The sequence below is a fragment of the Hemiscyllium ocellatum genome, chromosome 31 (assembly GCF_020745735.1).
Source record: "Hemiscyllium ocellatum isolate sHemOce1 chromosome 31, sHemOce1.pat.X.cur, whole genome shotgun sequence".
NCBI classification, from domain to species: Eukaryota; Metazoa; Chordata; class Chondrichthyes; order Orectolobiformes; family Hemiscylliidae; genus Hemiscyllium; species Hemiscyllium ocellatum.
In genome coordinates, this window is record NC_083431.1 from 24,066,205 (window position 1) to 24,085,715 (window position 19,511).

General features: G+C 41.4%; 1 protein-coding gene across 4 annotated transcripts in view; it reads left to right on the forward strand.

Moving 5' to 3' along the window:
* The first annotated feature begins 201 nt into the window (after positions 1-201).
* Positions 202-19,511, forward strand: part of LOC132830240 (ras-related protein Rab-34-like) — a 59,378-nt gene continuing 40,068 nt past the window's right edge. For 2 of the 4 annotated variants that reach the window (XM_060847774.1, XM_060847777.1), the window contains exons 1-3: positions 202-528; positions 6,310-6,377; positions 14,352-14,443. In XM_060847774.1, the coding sequence (XP_060703757.1) occupies positions 6,324-6,377; positions 14,352-14,443 (146 nt within the window). In that variant the 5' untranslated portion in view covers positions 202-528; positions 6,310-6,323. The other 2 variants (XM_060847775.1, XM_060847776.1) reach the window with 2 other exon arrangements.

Genomic DNA, 19,511 nt, shown 5'->3' on the forward strand with positions numbered 1-19,511 from the left:
GTCCTAACATCATTTCAATAGCAAATCAGGTTTGGTTTGATCATGCTCCCAGAAAACGTCTTAAGGCTTTTTCTTAACTGAAGGCGCTATATAAACGCAAGGTGAGGTTGTCGATGCCGAATAGCATATGAAATAAGCAATGCTTGTAGTCTTGAGCTATTACTGCATACTCAGTTTCTCTTAAGGTTTGCTACAGTTCTTCCAGCAGCTGTGCAGAAGGCTGGGGATTTGTCTCCCCCTCTCTCCTGGGCTGAAACTCTCAGTCCTGGTTGTGATTCCTGTGAGGAACAGCAGCAGCAGGGAGTTCTGGAAGCGGCAATGGAAAACAGCTGGCGACTCTAGCAGGGCGCCTTGCGGGCACTCGGGAATTTTGGGGCAAGTCAGTCAGAGTGAGCCATCCCTCTTTCTTTTTCAGGAGAAAAAAAATCTGGCCACGTTGATTCTCGGCGAGAGAGCGACTTCCCGAGATTGTAATTAACATCTCCAAGGAAAGCAAAAAAAAACCCCTGAGGCATCGGCATTAATAAGGTGAGAGAAATGTGGGAGAAAACTTTCGTCCACATTGTGTGTGTGTGCGGTTTGGTCTGTGGCATGCAGAGGGTGAAATTATTCCAGGATTAGTTCCCACCTCCTTCACTGACATCCTTTCGAACTGAGGACGGTAAGATTTTCTGATTGTCTTAAGAAACTAACCTTTCGGGTATAGTTTGTATTTATTCATGTAGTGTTTACAGCCACCGCTTTGTAGCGGGAGTTAACACATCGCTTTAATTGTATCGAGTTTACAGACTGACGTGAAGTTGAAACATAATCAGACAGCACCCAGAGTTACTATAACTGGCCTGAAACATTGATACTTTGTGACAAACCGATGATAATCGGAAACGGGGTTATCGTAAACTGTGACCATTTGTTTCCCCTGGATGCAGTTTACTAACCCAGCCGAGCTAATACAACTTTGGAATAATCGTCCATTGTAATATTTGCTTTGGCTCCCTTCCAATCTTGAGGAAGTCATGTTCTATTGTTTCCGGAGGGGAGTGGGGGGAGCGATAATATGAGTTAGGGATCCCGGCCAGAAATCTGGAAATGGTTGACTGACAATATTTGGGAGAACAAAACAAAGGAGGCGAGGAAAATCTTTATTTTTGAGGGGAAACGGCGAGGAAATGCAAGGGGGGGGGAATAATAAGCAAAACTTTATAAACCTCAAAAAAACTTCCCCCTCTTTTTGATAGCAGATCATGTCCCTTAATTTCTGGCCGTTTCACTGCATTTTTTCCCCCACCAGGATAATGGATTTGGGATAGCAGAGGGGCACCAGTCTCCCAGAATCTAATGAAAACTTGTGGATAAACTGCTTATAGTCTAGCTGCAACTTGGACTCAATGCACAGTATTAGGCATCTGTGTTGATTTGTAGTCTCCTACTAGCGGTTTGGGGTGGTTCTGCAAACCAGGAATGGGAGGTGGGTTGTTGGCAATGCAGACTGTACACCACCCACACTCCACAAGTCCGAGCAGTTTGACGATCAAAGATCCAACAATTTATTCTGACTACTGTTATTTCTTCTTTGCAGTTTGTCTTATTTTTAAAAAAATAATGCCTGGCCTACATACAAATTTTTATTCTGGTGGGTGAGGAATGGCACATGGAGAATTTAAGTCTCTGAAACCCTGTGGAATATTTGTTTTTTTGATACAGATATCGGATCCTCTACCACTAACCTAAATCCAGGGAGCAGTTGATGGTGCCAAGTTTTGTGTGACCCCTAGTGCCAAAACAAAGCACTGGCACACTTCTCGCTAATTCTTTTGATAGGGTAGTCCATTAGATCAGGCATAGGATCACAGGATTATTTTCTGTTTCTGTTTTGGTCACAGTGCCTTCGTAGTGTGCCATCCATATTCCACCAAAAAGTCTTAGTGGATGAAAAGGCAATGGGACCAGCTCAATTGTCCTTGCAGTGTTGATTGAGGGATGGATATTATGCAGGACACCAGGGAGAATTCCTCAACTCTTTTTGGGAATAGTGCAGTCCATCTGGATCTGGGAAGAGAGCCAGCTAACAGTAAGGTGAATGCCTTTTCAGAATTCCTTGTGAACCAGACTGGTTGGTCAAGTTCCCAATGTTGCCTTCCCCTGACCCCCACCCATCCACCCACCCAACCACATATACTGTGGACCTGATTAATCAGATGTTAAGTAGTTATGTTTTCATGGAGGAGTGATTTATTTCTGAACTTTCAGGTCTACATCATCTAAGATCCATTTCTCTTCTAGAAGCTCATTTTCTATTCCCCCCACCCCCTGAGGTGGTTAATCATTAAATTGATCCTAATGCCAAAACCTGTACTCAGCCTATTTGCCTAATTAATAGGTAAATGGTAACACAGAACATGTTAGTATCAGCTATTTAAGATGTAAGGAAATTAATGGAATATTGATTCAATATTAATTTGTGACTGTCAAGACTCTATATAGAACAGTATGAGCACTTTTTCAAAAAAAGAGATGGGGAGTCCTCCCTGGGGTCCTGGACAATATCTATCCCTCAATCAATATGATAAAAAAATACTGAGCTGGTTCCAGTGCTTTTTCATTCACCAAAAATCATGTTGATATATGGACATCAAACTATAGCATACACCAATGACTTTAATGAAATAAAATCCAAAGAACATGAATTGCTGATTCATTAACACTCTATACATATAATCCCATGAAGTGAAAATCAATTGAGATCAAAGGCGACAGGGGAGTGAATAAACATTTGAGAGTACATTGACAAGAATGTAAGAATTAGAAACAAAAGTATACCATTTGGCTACTTAAACCTGCTTTTTCATTGAACAAAATAATGGCTGATCTGATTGCAGACTCAATCTACGTTCAACCTGAGCCCCATTAATCTTTAACTCCCTTTAATAGCCTATAAATCTCTGTCTTTAAAAATATTAAATGACCCTGCTTCCAATACTATCTGGGGAAGAAAATTCCATTGGCTTGTGATCCTTTGAGAGAAAATATTTCTGAAGTGGAGTAGAGCAGGGGGAAAGCTGGGAAGTGGAAACAGAGTTTGAACTGATGGAGAGGATGTGAGGTCAGAAACACAGCTGGTGGGTTGGACAGGATTCCATGCTTATGAGCAGACTTGTTCAACTGAAAGGGCGGGAGCCAAAACTTGGTGCAGAGTTTTAAAGATATTGACCTTGGTCTTTGAGGGTTATTTAGTTTACTTGAGATTGCAAAGTGCATCAGAAGAGAAAAGCTAATAAGCAATATTGTGAAATAGAATTAGAATAAGGTTTAATGTCATGTATATACAAGTTACAAAAGAACAGGAGTACAGTGAAAAGCGTACAATGTCCCAACACACAGCTCCATCTTAGGTACAAAGTACCTAGGTACAAAAAACAGAGAAAATAAAGAAAAAATATTACACTACATTACAGATATGCATAGTATAAGTTAGGGAAATAAGAAAAATCTAAAACAAAGGACATTACTGTCTTCCTATAATGGCTTCCATGTGGTCTGACTGGGCTCCCGCAGTTCCCACCTAGGAGTCATCTTCATTCTGGGCCTACTGGCCTCTGTCCCCATTCTGCTCTGGGCCTCAAGCCACTGTCTCTGCTCTGCTACAAGCCTCAGATCACCGTCGCTGCTCCCCTCCGAGTCACCATCCCTACTCCGAGCCGCAGGCCACTGACCCCACTCCACTCCGGGCCTCTGTCCCAGCTCTGCTCCGGGTCACAGGCCGCTGTCCCCACTCCGGGCCGCTGTCCCCACTCCGGGCCGCGGGTCGCTGTCCCCACTCCGGGCCACGGGCCGCTGTCCCCACTCTGCTCCTGCTGCAGGCCGCTGTCCCCACTCCGGGCCACGGGCCGCTGTCCCCACTCCGGGCCACGGGCCGCTGTCCCCACTCTGGTCCTGCTGCAGGCCGCTGTCCCCACTCCGGGCCACGGGCCGCTGTCCCCACTCCGGGCCGCTGTCCCCACTCCGGGCTGCTGTCCCCACTCCGGGCCGCTGTCCCCACTCCGGGCCGCAGGCCGCTGTCCCCACTCCGGGCCACGGGCCGCTGTCCCCACTCCGGGCCATGGGCCGCTGTCCCCACTCTGCTCCGGCTGCAGGCCGCTGTCCCCACTTCGCTCCGGGCCACAGGCCGCTGTCCCCACTCTGCTCCGGCTGCAGGCCGCTGTCCCCACTTCGCTCCGGGCCACAGGCCGCTGTCCCCACTCTGCTCCGGCTGCAGGCCGCTGTCCCCACTCCGCTCCGGGTCGTTGTCCCCACTCCGCTCCGGCTGTTGGCCGCTGTCCCCACTCCGCTCCGGGCCGCAGGCCGCTGTCCCCAGTCCACTCTGGGCCGCTGTCCCCACTCCAGGCCGCTGTCCCCAGTCCACTCTGGGCCACTGTCCCCACTCCAGGCCGCAAGCCGCTGTCCCCACTCCCCTCCGGGCCACAGGCCGCTGTCCCCACTCCGCTCCGGGCCATAGGCCGCTGTCCCCAGTCCACTCTGGGCCGCTATCCCCACTCCAGGCCGCTGTCCTCACTCCGCTCCGGGCCGCTGTTCCCACTCCAGACTGCTGACCCCCATCCCTGCCATGACAATTGAGATGTAAAAAAACACAATAGCGAGGAAGGAAAGTAAAATGGAATGAACGGAGTAGATGAGCTCTGGCTGGAGAGTCCTGTTCGCTGCCGCCTTGGAATTAGCGTGCTGATCCATCAAAATGTAACAGGTTGCTGATTATTTTTCTATTCCTAAAATCTCTCTGTTCTGGAAATAAATAAAAATCAAATGAAGTGGTTTCTGAATCTGCACATAACTATGGTTGATTTTCACCTTCATTGCACTGATGGGGCTAATGGATGCTCTTTATGGAACACGCATGATTTTCATTTCAATGAGATACTGTCTCATAAAGGTGCAGTGATGTGCTTAACCAATGTATGATCCAAGCATTGAGATGGAAATTGGTTACACTATCAAACAGACATGGGATCAGGTGAAAGCCATTCAGACTTCCAGTCTATTCAAATAGATCATGGCTGGTGTGTACCATTATTCTGGATACGTTTCTGTGCTCCATGATCTCTCCAAAAAAACTCTGGCAACTTCAGCCTCAATCTCCAAATGATCTGGAATTCAGTCTTATGGGGAAACAAGTTCCAGATTTCCATCCTTGTGTGTGAATAAATGCCTCCTGATTTTTCTTTGTCCTAAATTGTCCTAAGTTATAATTTTAATCTTATGCTCTTCTGTTGGGAATCTGTTATCGGATGAAATAGGTTCTATAAGACCCTAAGGCATAGAAGCAGAAATCAGGCCATTCAGCCCATCAGGTCACGTCTGCTCTGCCATTCAAGTATGGCTGATAAGTTTTTCACCCCATTCTCCTGCTTTCTCTCCATAACCCTTGACTCTCTTGATACTCAAGAACCTATCTATCTCAGTCTTAAATATACTCAAGTGTCTGCATGTATCATAGTAAATCCCGTTAAATGCCTCTAATAGTTCAACTGCAACCTTCCAAATATGGAAATATAGCCAAAAATAGAAATTGCTGGAGAAACTCAACAATTCTGGTGGCACCTGTGGAAATAAAGCGTTAATAATGTGACTGAATAGCTGCATTTCACAGTTGGTAAGTGCTCTATGGGTGAGTATACAGTTGTGAATTGGAATTCTCCCACAGATTTCTCTCTCTAAGGATTCTGCCAGACCTGTTGAGTTTCTTGAGTAATTTCTGTTCTTGTTTCAGATTTTCAATGTTCTGCATTTCTTGTTTTATAATGGGAGTACAACCCCAGCTTATGTAATCCCTCCTTATAACTTAGTGTGTTAAAATCCAGGACTGTCCTGTTAAAATATTTCCCTAACCTTACCGCTCCCATCCAACACTTAAATTAAATTGTTCCCCTCTGTTCTGCCATGGTGTTTAGATAAAAGCTGTCTTGTCAAATTGTAGCTTTTCAAGGGAGAATTCCAACTCAGAACTGCATCCTCATCATTGATGCTTCACTTCTTTACAATAATCTCATGCACTGTGACCAGAGTGAACGGACAATGACCTACTGAGTTTCGCCAGCAGTTTCTGTTTTGTTTCAGATCTCCAGCATCTGCAGTTCTTTGTTTTGTTATGTTAATCTCCTCCATCTTGTCTTTGTAACTTATCTATATGAAAGAAGATTAGTTTTGGATATTGACCAAACAACGAAAACTTTAGCAGAAGTATATTATATAAATCAGTGTTGCTCATGAGCTTGTTTTGATAACATTTTTTTCTGTTGTATTTCCTCTGTACAGGGCAGTAGCCAAACATGAGTGTACTACCACCTGTCAGAAGAGATCGAATCATACCGGATCTCCCTTCGGTAAAGTAGACTTCTTGTTCTCGTTTGAACCATCACTTACATGGTTCTAGCACGGCATAAAACTGTATATTACAGAACACAATAAAACACAAATTTCAGTATAAAATCTAACCTTAGTAAACATGCAGGAATATAGGAATTGATAATATAAGGATCATAGCCAGTTTTCAAATAATCCAATTGTAAAATGAAATAGACTGCTGAAATGTAAGTTTTTATATGACAGCATGTGTCAGATTCATACAGCATTAGCGGATGTTGTTTGTCAGTCTCCCAGTTCAAGCAGTGAAAGTGAGAGCTTAATGATGTAAAATAACATTGTAATAGTGCTGATAGTTATCTGAGGTTTGACAGCAAAGACTGGAAATTATAAGTCTTGGACTATCTCTGAGTGATGATGCCACAGTAGCTATATTGAAGGAGATGATAGTATAGTGGTAAAGTTAGTGGGTTGATCTTCTGGAGCCATAGTCGAAAGATCTGTTCAAATCCCACTACAGCAGAAATTTTAATTCAATCAAATCTGGAATAAAAAACTAGCCTAATGGTTTCCACGAAAATATCACCGTCGATTGTTTAAAAACTCATTCAGTGTCCTGAAGCCCTTTGGGGAAGTGTAGTGATTGGAACCAGGGCCAGGTAGATCTCATTGACTATGAAATCCTTGATTGGGGTTGTTAACCTTGGGTAATGGCTGACAGATATAGTTACTCAGAGGATCTCCTCAGTCCAGGGACTGGCTTTGAGCTGGCTAGTCAGAGCCCATGTATGGTGCACATGTTAATAAAGAGTGATTTGGTGACAGAATACTGGCCTTTGTGCAGTCATTTCAGGAATGAAATCTGCTATCATTACTTGATTCGGCCTCCATGTGTCTCCAGATGTACAACAATGTAATTGATTTTTAACTGCCCTCTGGGTAATTAGGATTAGGCATTAAATGCCAGCAACACCCACATCCCATGAATGCATTTTTTTTGTAAAAGCTGAATTTTACTCATACCGTCAACCATAGGGCTTAACAATAATTTGTACACAAACTCAGCATCTGATTTAATAACACTTAGCAAAATGTTTAATATTTCAATATGCCCAATGGTGATATGGTTTACAGACTGTGTTTTTTTTTTCTATATGAAATGAGGCTTCAGGGCAGTGGTGCTGCCACAGTATTGCTCTAAGAATTTCCAATCATTAGCAAATCATTAGTGCTTGTGGATTGTAAAAAGATACTTTTTGCAAGAATTAAGTAGATTTGATCATCTTGCAGCTGCCAGTGCACCATATAATAATGGAATTCCTGTAAGTAAGACACACATTGCAGAGTTCTCTGCTTATCCAAATCCCAGCATTCAGAATAATGCTTTGTTTTTGTTTTTGTTCCAATTTCAGATAATTTGCTTTATACATTTAGTTATAGGGAACTCATTGGCACATCTGTAAATGGCTTTCCTGGGGAAACCAAAGTGGCTTCCTGTTTAAATTAATTAAATGCAGCAAACAATCACTAAACATAATATTGATACAGGTTTGACTGAAATATCTGAATTATACATGTTATTCCAGAGAAGAAAAACACAGGGTATTCGACAATAGCAAAGCAATTGGCTCTCAATATTTGAAATAAATCCCCCTATTGTACAGTTAAAGCAGCCTTTATAACTTTTTTAACAAAGCAAACTAATTCAAAATACTCTGGTCATGGTTTTCTGATCATAACTCCAATAGGAATCCATCACAAATAAAACTGGTCATGATAGAAAATTTTGGCCCTTATTTTGATCACAGTATAATAATCACCATCTTCTCATCTTCACCATCTGGAGGAAACATAATGAAGTATATTTGAAGCACAGAGCAACAAAGTGAATATGTGCTGAATGTAAGGACATGGTTGATCCTGATAGCTTGCAGCAATATTTGCTATCCACGCTGATATAAATATCTGACTGAAGGACTGGTGGGTTGTAAAACTGGTCTAGCATGAGGCTGTACTTTCAGGTGAGGAAGGGAGGAAATAGAAGAGAAATTGAAAAATAAATAAAGGCAGCAGACCTGCATGAACCAGGTCAAGCTATGACTAAGTACATACAGTTTGTGTTTGCTGAGCTTCATTATGTGTCTCTACTAGTGTAATTTTAAGTTGTTACAGGTATGATTTTACAATCATGAGATTTATGTGATAGTCTTGAAATTATGGTGTCAATAAGATGCTGTGGTTTAAAATAATTGTTTGCTCCTCTACCTCAGGAGTTTCGCCAAGCATTCTTACAATCGGGGTCCCTCACTTTAATTTCAAGTTCCTTCTTATTCATACAGACAAATAGCAATGTGAAATACGAACAAAAAACATAAAATGCTGCACATCTCAGTACTATGGATGATACAATTTTTATTCCACCTAAATTGGGGCCCTACATGTTTGTGCATGTATTGGTTGGAAATGATCTCCAACATTATTTACATCAGTCTCAGTTTTAGGAAATTGCTCTTCAAAAATTACCCTAAGCTCTTATTCTTCAAAAAGATTTGAAACATCAAAAAACCCTTTACCACTCCTTTGGTCCCAGTCTAGACTTGTCTTTCAACAATGTTTTTCTCACTTACTACTTTCACTCTATTTGCAGGCAAAACTTTAATTGTTAAGTTACAGCCAAGATTATTTCTTACTGTGTGGTCTTGCTTATTCATTTCCTAAAGTCTGCAGGCCAGAATCAGCAAACTCCGAATGTTTAAGTATTCAACTAACGCACACATAATACAATATGAATATATCAGTCTAAAACTCCATGTTGGCGTCCTGTTCAGAGTTTAACACAAACTACTGAAGTTTTTGGGGAGAAATCATGCCCACCTTAAATAATATTGAATTGCATGTCAAAGATTGTACATTTCCCCACCTACACAGCTGGCTGATTGACAGAGCACTGGATTGCTGAGCAGCATTCAAATGAATTAAAACAATATATTTAACCTGAGGCAGTTTCTCAGGAGAGTGGAACCCAGTAGTTATTCTTGACAAAGTTATTGTAAAGTCTTTATCATTTTGTTTTTCTGTATTTTTGATTCTGGACTGAAATGGAAGAGGGACTATTTCAAAACTCAAAGATTGTGGAAGAGACGTCGGCATTTTAAAAAAAAACGTTAGGATAGTGAAGAAGGCATTTGGTATGCTTTCTTTTATTGGTCAGAGTACAGAGTATAGAGTATAGGGTCGTGTTGCAGCAGTACAGGACGTTGGCGAGGCTACTTTTGCAATAATGTGTGCAATTCTGGTCTCTTTCCTATTGGAAGGAAGTTGTGAAACTTGAAAGCGTTCAGAAAAGATTTACAAGGATGTTGCTAGGGTTGGAGAATTTGAGCTGCAAGGAAAGGTTGAATACGCTGGGGCTGTTTTCCCTGGAGTGTCGGAGGCTGAGGGGTGACCTTATAGAAGTTCATGAGGGGCATGGATAGGACAAATAGGCAAAGTCTTTTCCATGGGATGGGGGAGTCCAGAACCAGAGGGCATAGGTTTAGAGTGAGAGGGGAAAGATATAAAAGAGACCTAATGGGCAACTTTTTCACACAGAAAACACACATGTGTTTGGAATGAGCTGCCAGAGGAAGTGGTGGAGGCTGGTACAATTGCAACATTTAAAAGGCATTTGGATGGGTATATGAATAGGGAGGGGATGGAGAGATATAGGCTAGGTGCTGGCAAGTCAGACTACATTTGGTTGGGATATCTGGTCGGCATAGACAAGTTGGACTGAAGGGTCTGTTTCTGTGCTGTACATCTCTATGACTCTATAATTGACCAAAACTCATGTTAAATGGGGTTTATACTGCTGTTTTGCTCAACCATTGGAAGAAGCTGATTGCCAATGAGTTGGCACCAGGGGGTATGTACAAAGTGAGATTCTGCTGGCAACAAGTAGCTGATTGGTTTTGGGAAGTTGTTTCCAACTGTGGATGACAACGACCATCTATCTACTATTAGATTGGCTCCAAAGTAGCTGATAAGCCGGCAAATGAAGGACATGGGCAGATTCTTTCAAACCTCTTCTGAAGTACTGAATCCAGTTCTGGTCTCCCTATTATAGGAAGGATATTATTAAGCTGGAGAGGGTTCAGGAGAGATTTGCCAGGATGTTGTTGGGAATGGAGGGTTTCAGTTATATGGAGAGGATAAATTGGCTGGGTTTTTTTTCACTGGAACGTAAGTTTATAGAGTTTTATAAAATCATGAGGGCTATAGATAAGGTGAATGGCAGGTGTCTTTTCCCAGAGTGGGGGAATTCAAGATGAGGGGGTATAATCCCAAGGTGAGAGGAGAAAGATTTAAAAAAGACATGATGGACAATTATTTTTTTACACAGTGGTTTGTGTGTGGAATGACCTTCCAGAGGCAGTGGTGGATGTGGGTGCAATTACTACATTTAGATAAGTATATAAATAAGAAGTGTTTGGAGGGATATGGGCCAAGCACAAGCAGGTGGGACTAGTTTAGTTTGGGATAATGGTCTGCATGGACTGATTGGACTGAAGGGTCTATTTCTGTGCTGTATGACTCTTTGACTCTATGGTGTCTTTTTCCATCAGTAGTAAAAAAATGCCTAAAGCCAGTTTATTTTTCCTCACCAGTTACTGTACGCTAGTCCTTTTAATCAAGAGGGTGAGTAAGTGGAATTGGAGCCACAAAAAGATCAGCCATGATCTTATTGATGACAGAGCAGGCTTAAAGGGCCAGATGGCCTACTCCTGCTCCTGGTTCTTTTATTCTTATGAAATAGCTAAGAGACTTTGCAATTTGTGAACCAACCACTCTGTGCCTTCTGCAAGAAAGCGAACAGTATCTGGAGATAAGACGTTGAAGAATACCAAGCTCTGGCAAGCAAAAAAAAATCAGTTCAATGTGTGGACATAGACCATTGAACCGCCTTCCCAGTATCTCCCTTCACTTATAATGCTGATGTATATTTTTCTGCCTCTCTCTGTATGTGTGTGTGCATGTGTGTAGAGGGAGTTTTATAAAGGATTAGAGTTTTAGCTAACAGAACAATGTATCAATATGTAATAGGGTCTACCTGTAGCTAGAATCAGTTTATTTCTAATATGTAGTCATTCTTGGTCCATGCCATCTGTTAGCCTAGGTCTAAAAAGACAGGTAATTTTTGTCTATTTTGATGAAATCTTTAACTTTTGTGATGACTCCCAGAATAACAGGGCCTGATTTCCAGAGTACTTCTCCAGTGAGAGGTTACACCATGAAAAATAGAGGTTTTCAGAAAAACGAAATTTGTGATTTTATGCCAAAACCATGGAGGTTACCATTTTAAGCAGTGAGGTAAAGGATTCCTTTCATGGGCTAAGGACACTGTCCTCACTCGTCATGGGAGATCATTTCAGGCAAAGTCAGTTGTATTTGCTGAACGGAATCAGGCCAGAGAAAAGTCCGTGGACTTCTTTAAAGAAAGCTGCAGTATAATTTCATGTCAAGAGCTTATCCCTGGCTGAATGTCCCTCAGAGATCCTATGTACAAGCAAATCTTAAGCCCTTCATACAAGCTCACCCTATGCAGGGCTGCAGTTAACCGAACATATAGATGGCCAGACTGTAACAATTTAGATGGCAATTTATTTGACTTAAGTTTTAATCATGTTATCCTTATAAGACAACTTCACAAGATTTTCTAGTGGAATGGGCAGATATATGTGCTGTCTAAACTGGCAAAATATGAAGATCACTTCACTGCATTGGACCTAAGACAGAACATGATAACATACAGGAAATGAGAGCACAGTGAAGAATGATGTGGAGGCAAGAGTGAATTTGAGGTTTCAAAGATTTTGTTCATTTGAGGAGATAGCCATAATTGCTATTGTGTGGGGCAGCTTTGAAGGAGAAGGCTGAATGGCCTAGTCCTGCTCATGTTGGTTGTGTTTTTATTTGAGGGTATAGTGATAATGCGGAGAGATGGAAGTAAATTAGGAGATTGGGCCATGACCCTATTGAATGTGGAGTAGACTTCAAAGGTCAAATGACTTTCTCCTGCTCCTATTTCTTATGTTCTTAAGGGATATAGAACCAGAGACCTACTGCAAGGCTAATATAAATCTAGTCTTGTTGTGGTTTGACCCGTACTCACTCACTGACCAAAACAAAAGATCAGCTTCAAAATGTTACTCACTGTATTTTGCAGTGAAGCGGATGTTTGAGGATTTTTTTTCAGAAAACATTTCAATGTGTTCTTCCTTTATTTTTGTTGAGCTTGAAGAGCAGTAGAAAGTACCACTTCAGCAATCCTTATCACTCACATCATGACCTCCATTCTCCATGTTGGTTTAAAATGTCTGCCCTGATCAAATTGACATAACATTTGAGGCAGAGATTCACAGATGTTAATGTTAACCTGAGTGCTACCTGAAAACAGATCATTAGGCTGACAATTTGTGAAGAAATCATGCAGTCAACACATGTGCAATCACATAGTTGTAACATGTTTGGGGCAAGACAATATACATAATGAGCCAGCACTGTGTGAAGGTACCATAGTAAGACATTTTGACACTACTCACATATTATACTGAGTAGGGTAATAAGTTGAATGTGTTGTACTTAAACTTCCAGCACAGTGTTTACCTTTATTTATGTATGATCACAATGCAGCAAAGAATTAAATTTGTTGATGGTTGAGGAAATGTAGCGGTCAGTCTTATAGTTTGGGGCTTGGGACCATTTGTGCACACTTGGACAGGACAATTCATAAAAGAAGCAACTAATCACTTAACAAGATGTAGCCTGCATTTTAACCTAATGTACCAGTTGATGTAGTGTTTCAGGAGCTATCTCGTTTACTGTATGTTGTACTTCTCATGAACACTGGGCAACTCAAAGTAGATTATGGCTGCTGAAGTGTGTTTGAAGTATGTTGACTGTTGCAATATAGGATCCGTAGCAGCCAATTTGCACAGAGCAAACTCCCATAAGCAGCAATGACCATATAATCACTTTTTTGTTATATTGATTGAGGCCAAATGTTGGCCAAAACAAAAGAGTTCAACCACCTGCTCTCCTTTCAAAATAGCTTCATAGACTCTCTACCCGAGCAGCCAAATGTTTAATATCTCATCTAAAAGACAGCATCTCTAACTGTGCAGTTCTCCCTCAGTATTGCACTGCGGTGTCACGTATCAACTATTATTATTTGACTCAAGACCTGAAGTGGGACTTGAAATTAGAACCTTGTGACTCAGTGGTATGAGTGACTGGGTCAGCAGGAGCAAAAAGACCGACTACAAAATGGGAAAGCGAGGAAACTTCTGAACTGTTTCCCAATTTTGCCCTTTCTTTCTTGAGGAGGCTAATGCAGATTAACATTTAGTGCGTGTCCATACTACCTTTCTGTGCAGGAGACTGTGGATTTTGTGTACTGGGCTGCCAGTGTTTGTTCAACTGGATAAACCATCATGACCACAACCTTCTGCTGTCCTCACATAAGATCCATTGACATATGCAGACTGGCACAGGAAACTAGACAGAGATTGACAGCAGCGACTGCACTGCTTGATCGTAGAATCCCTACAGTGTGGAAGTAGGCCACCTCTCCGAAGAGCATCCCACCCAGGCTCACTCCCCTACCCTATGTCTGTAACCCTGCATTTCCCATGGCTAATCCACCTAGCCAGCACATCCCTGGACACTGTGGGAAATTCAGCATGGCCAATCCATTTAACTGAACATCTTTGGACTATGGGAGGAAACTGAATCCCCTGGAGCTAACCCTTGCAGACATGGTGAAAATGTGCTAACCACTGAGCTATCCCACTGCCTTGCTTGTGTTCCCTTTTTAGCCAAGTGGCATTGAACTGTTGCTCTCTCTAGTCAGACGAATTCAGCACATGCTTATCATTGAATTTAATTAAAATCTATCTTCAAATTTTAATTCAGTATATTATTGCAACGTGAGTTGACACCTATTTTTTTTCCAGTGTTTCACAAAAGAAGCTGCTCTCCATACCAAGGCCACATTTAATCCCAGAGTGAGACGTGCCTGTCAGGATGACCGGACAGGAACAGTTGGGTAAGCCTTTTCTGAGATGTTCATTAAGAATACTAAGTTTACTTCACTAAAGGAGGTAAATTTCATAATATTTTTGTGGTGCACAACAACTTTAAGTGAAAACCTACATCAGTTATAATTGGAGACTGTGTAAGAGAGTGCCAATCTAAAGTTTACCAGTTCTGAATAGTTACAATGCCCATTCCTGTATGAAAATCTTTTCAAACGTTTCACAGAATTTACTAAGTTTACCATAACAAGTACAAAAGAAAATGATACTTAATAAAAGCAGTTGGTTTTCACTCTGTCCGCTTCAGGATGCCAGAGCACAGCACTTATTGACTGGGCACACGTCTCTTGTTCTGGTCAGTTGAAGTTCTGCTTCACTCTTCAGTCTTCCTCCTTGTTCTTCGAGCCACTGAAACCCAGACTTTATTATGGGCACCTGCTCTGAGACATCCTGAGCTCTAATTGACCTATCCACGTGTGACAGTTTGTGGTCAATCATGGTTTGGCTAGTGTCTGTCTAATTCCTGAGTGGTTTCTTTAACAGTAAAATATTAGTAATATCCTACTTATTCTTCATTCATTCTTTGATATGCAAAGAATTCGTAGGATTATTTTATGATACCTTGTCCCTCTCAGCTTACTACCTTCATTTTCCTTTGGTAAGGATCTGATGAAATAATTTACATACTGCTTAGTATGTAACTATCATTCCAAATGTCCAAACTGATATATCTAAAAGGATCAAACTATTGACAAGAGAACCTAACTTATATACACATAGGCCTGTTATATATTTTAAGCCATATCAATATATGCCTATATCCTTGAGCCAAAGCCTTTTACCTGAAAGCAGTTCTTACATGTGTTAGCCCAAGTTTACATCAGCATGAGTCATAAAACCATAAGTTGAAAGGTGTGGCACTGGAAAAGCACGGCAGGTCAGGCAGCATCCAAGGAACAGGAGAGTCGACGTTTCGGGTATAAGCCCTTCATCATTCCTGCTGAAGGGCCTATGCCCACAACGTCGACTCTCTTGCTCCTTGGATACTGCCTGACCTGCTGTACTTTTCCAGCGCCACACTTTTCGATTCTGATATCTAGCATCTGCAGTCCTCACTTTCTCCATTAAACCATAAACCAATGATGTTACTTATGACCTAAGCCAAACTGCTCTCTCCCTTATCAAAAATGTTTACAACTAACCACATTCAAATAAAATATAATTTACTTCTTCATTTGCTTAATCAAATCAAAAGTATTAATTATTCAAAAATATTACAATCCTACACAGTTTGTGAGCATTAGAATGGAACCTAATTACCACTCTGAGGTGAAACTAAATCTGGTTGACATTAAAACTTGAACTGGTAATCATTTGGACAATTACAGAACATCAGTGGTATTTCCTGTCTTTTCAAAGGTCCAGAGCATTCCATAGTCTTAAGTGCTGTTCTGCTGTCAAGGTGATTCTGTCTTTCTCTGATTGAATTATCCCAATTACGTTAAATAGTCACTTTATTCAGAGTTTCACTTTATTTTTAAGTGTAATCAAACTTAAAAAGCAAAAGGCATTTAGCCTGGATTTTCTAAACCCTGAGGATCTAGACTTCTGACACAGCAGTCTTTGGTTCATGGACAATTTTGGCCCACTTTCAAAGCTGCCCTCATTTCTTTAGAAAGTTTTACACTCGTGACACAAATATTTGACTTTGATACTTGAAGCGTGAATTTCTGGAAGTTCTTCATCACTTACATGAAGAGATTTCTCACAGAGCCTTCCACAGGAGTCCACTGACCTTAAAAAGGGTGATACACTTGCAGCAGCCTTGACAAGGTTAGAACAGGGCTTTTGCTGTTCAAGGACAGGAAGACCTGTCTTTGAGCAGTGTGTTATGAAGTCAAAAGCACATATGTTCACTTTAAAATAGAAAGAGTTTTCTGAATTTTGAAATAAACTTAAAGCGCAGGCTCAGCTGCCCAAGTGGAAAGGCTGGGAGATGAATTGTTCCAAAAAAAATACGTGTAACAATTGGCTGTTAAATGGATACCTCAGTTTTGGTTGTTGTTTTGAGAACAATTCAAATTTAACCAATTTGTTTAAATTATTATATTAGATTCTCTACAGTATTGAAACAGGCCCTTTGGCCCAACAAGTTTACACCGACCCTCCGAAGAGTAGCCCAATTAGATCCATTTCCCTACCTTATATTTACCACTGACTAATGCACCTGATACAATATGCAATTTAGCATGGCCAATTCACCTAACCTGCACATGTTTGGATTGTGGGAGGAAACCAGAGCACCCGATGGAAACCCACGCAGACATGGGGAGGATGTGCAAACTTCACACAGACAGTCGCCTGAGGTGGAACTCGAACCCAGGTCCCTGGTGCTGTGAGGCAGCAGTGCTAACCACTGAGCCACCGTGCTGTCCCCGGGAAATTATGCCCAGGATACCAGAAGCCAACAAAATTTGAATGTTATTGTTTTGACGACTGGAAACCAATCAATTTATAAGAATTTAATGAAGCATTGAAGGTATACAAACCCGATATTTTGAAAATTAGACGGAAAGCAACTGCCATCGATCAGAAGGGAAGAGCGGATAGAAAACACTCTCTATCAAAAGTACCTTTCACGTGAAATTTTTTTTTACTATGAAATAACATGAACCAGGGAAATCAGCAGCTGGAAAAGTGAAAACACTGAAGACAGAAACTATGTGGTCTTGAGATTAAGTTAATGTTCAATAAGTTTGCTATTGGAGTAGCATATTATTTTAGAGTTGGGGTCAGATGGGGGAGCTTGGATTTTTGAATAGTTCTGTTTAATGTTCACTGATAGAGAAAATTGTTGTTTTTCTTTAAGTAATGCAATTTAGGAGTTCTCTGTCACTCACTAACATTTTGACAGATTATGAGGCGAGACAAGCTTTTCTGGGAGTTTGGTTTTAATTAACAGAGGGGTTCGACCTTCACGTTGAAAAAGATGTTAGCCAATGTGATTGGTAGCAGCTTAATCTCAGCAATGCTAGAATATAGTAGAGGCTCTTGCTAGGACAACAAGCGGGTCCCAAGGAGAAGATCATGGTTGTAGAATATAGAGGTGAATAGGAGTTTTTGATCAGGGAGGAATTGGGGACTCCAGTGAAGGAGAGAAGGTGCTGGGATGTTCAAGATACCAGTTCATGAGTTACCGGCCTCTCACCATCACATCTAATTTATTTAAGTCTCGCTCAGAAATACTCTAAGCATTGTAAAGCTGGTAAAACACAAGGAACACATAATATAAGGCCTGTCCACACATTCCCTGCTTCTCAGATGTCACAGTGTGTTGCCAGAACCTCCAACATTGCCACATTCCTCTTCAGTTTGGGGGTAAGGCTGGTGTGGAGGAGGGAGAGTGGTGCCACATTGTAATGGGGAAAGGGGTGTACCCCTTTTTTTAGGCCTCTTGCCCTGAGTCAGGATATTATTCCGAGCTGTGCAAAACGATCTGATTTCATTTACAATGATCCTTCAGCAGTTGGAGCGACAGCTATCAGCATCAACGTTATCAGGTAAATGCTGGGTAGACTTTTTTAAAAGTTTAATTTGCTGCCAGGTGCTCACGTGAGAAGATCAAAAGATAAAAAGCTGCATTTCCAAATGGCTGCAGAGTCAGCCACAGGCTCCGAATAGTATATTTTGAACAGCTTCAAACATGCAGTCTAGACTTGCCAAATAGGTATTGTTTTAGCCTCCTCAGTCTCCCACCATTTTTTTTAATCCATTGGCAAGGGTTTTGAATTTGGGCCAAAAATCAATAGCTTTTGGCAATGAGTAATGGCTAAATTGGGTTGGAGGTGGTTTGAAGGCAGTGACAATACATGAGTTGTTCTCTCAGTAATGGGCAGAGACTATAAATAGCTTTATTCACTGGGCCTTGTGAACTTGTGAGCAAATGACAGTGTTAAAGTTTTCTTTTCTGAAATAGGAAGTTTTCTTTCTGTATCTTCAGAAGCACTTTCTTACAAAAATCTTGGCTGTTTTCCACACTTTGAGGCATGATAAGCAGCAGCAAAATTGAATAAAAAGAGTTCTGACTGATGACTGAAATTACACTGTTCTCGCTAGATAACTGGGTTATAATTTGATTTCCTTCAGCAGTGGCTTTTACCTTGTAACCTTAAATGATCACATGTCTATTGCAGTGAGCTAACTAAAGAGGAATGCGGCAACGTTGGAGGTCCTGGCAACAGGCTGTGACATCCGAGAAGCAGGGAATGTGTGGACAGGCCTTTTATTATGTGTTCCTTGCGTTTTACCAGTTCTACAATGCTTAGATGTCTGTCTCAGCAAGACTTAAATAAATTAGATGTGATGGTGAGAGATGAGGAACTCTTCAGGGCATCTCAACATTGGTGACAATAGCCGCCAGTAAACAGTATTTTGAGGCTGAGATTTCTGAACACTTTCCGAAGCTAGCAAAAGTGTGGTGGGAGGGACAGAAATGAGACCAAGAACTGGGTAATTCAGAATCCACTGTGTGCTGGAAGTTTCTACCAAGCTGTTGCAAGACCACACATAAGGGGCATGGACTCCTCACAATCTCGGTGAGAGTTTTAGTTGGCAGTTCTTCGGAGGGTGGGACAGCCTTTGGGAAGTGGTTACACTGCCTGATTTCTGAGCCAAACTTTACAGAAGAACACAGCCGGTATTCAGTTTGTCTGCTTTTGGTTATGTAACTCTTAAGTATGAAAAACTGCAGCGAACTAATTCATGCAGAAGATAATGTGGATTCATGAATCTGTAATCAGTGCCAGGGTTCCTCCTCCTGTAAATAATGGTGGTGGTGGAGAGGTGGGGGGGGGGGGGGGGGGGGAGAGGAAGCGGAATACACCTGTGTATTCGTCCCTTAAATAGGTTTCAAATCTATATGTAGAAAAAAAGCTTATTGTGCCTTTCCTAAGACAGGAATGATATTTAAAGATAAACTCAATTCAAGATAAACAGTAAATACAAAAAAAAGTAAAAATGCTGTCTGCTTAAAATATGTGATGAGGAGAACCCTTTGCATAGAGAATCCTTGCTAGATTC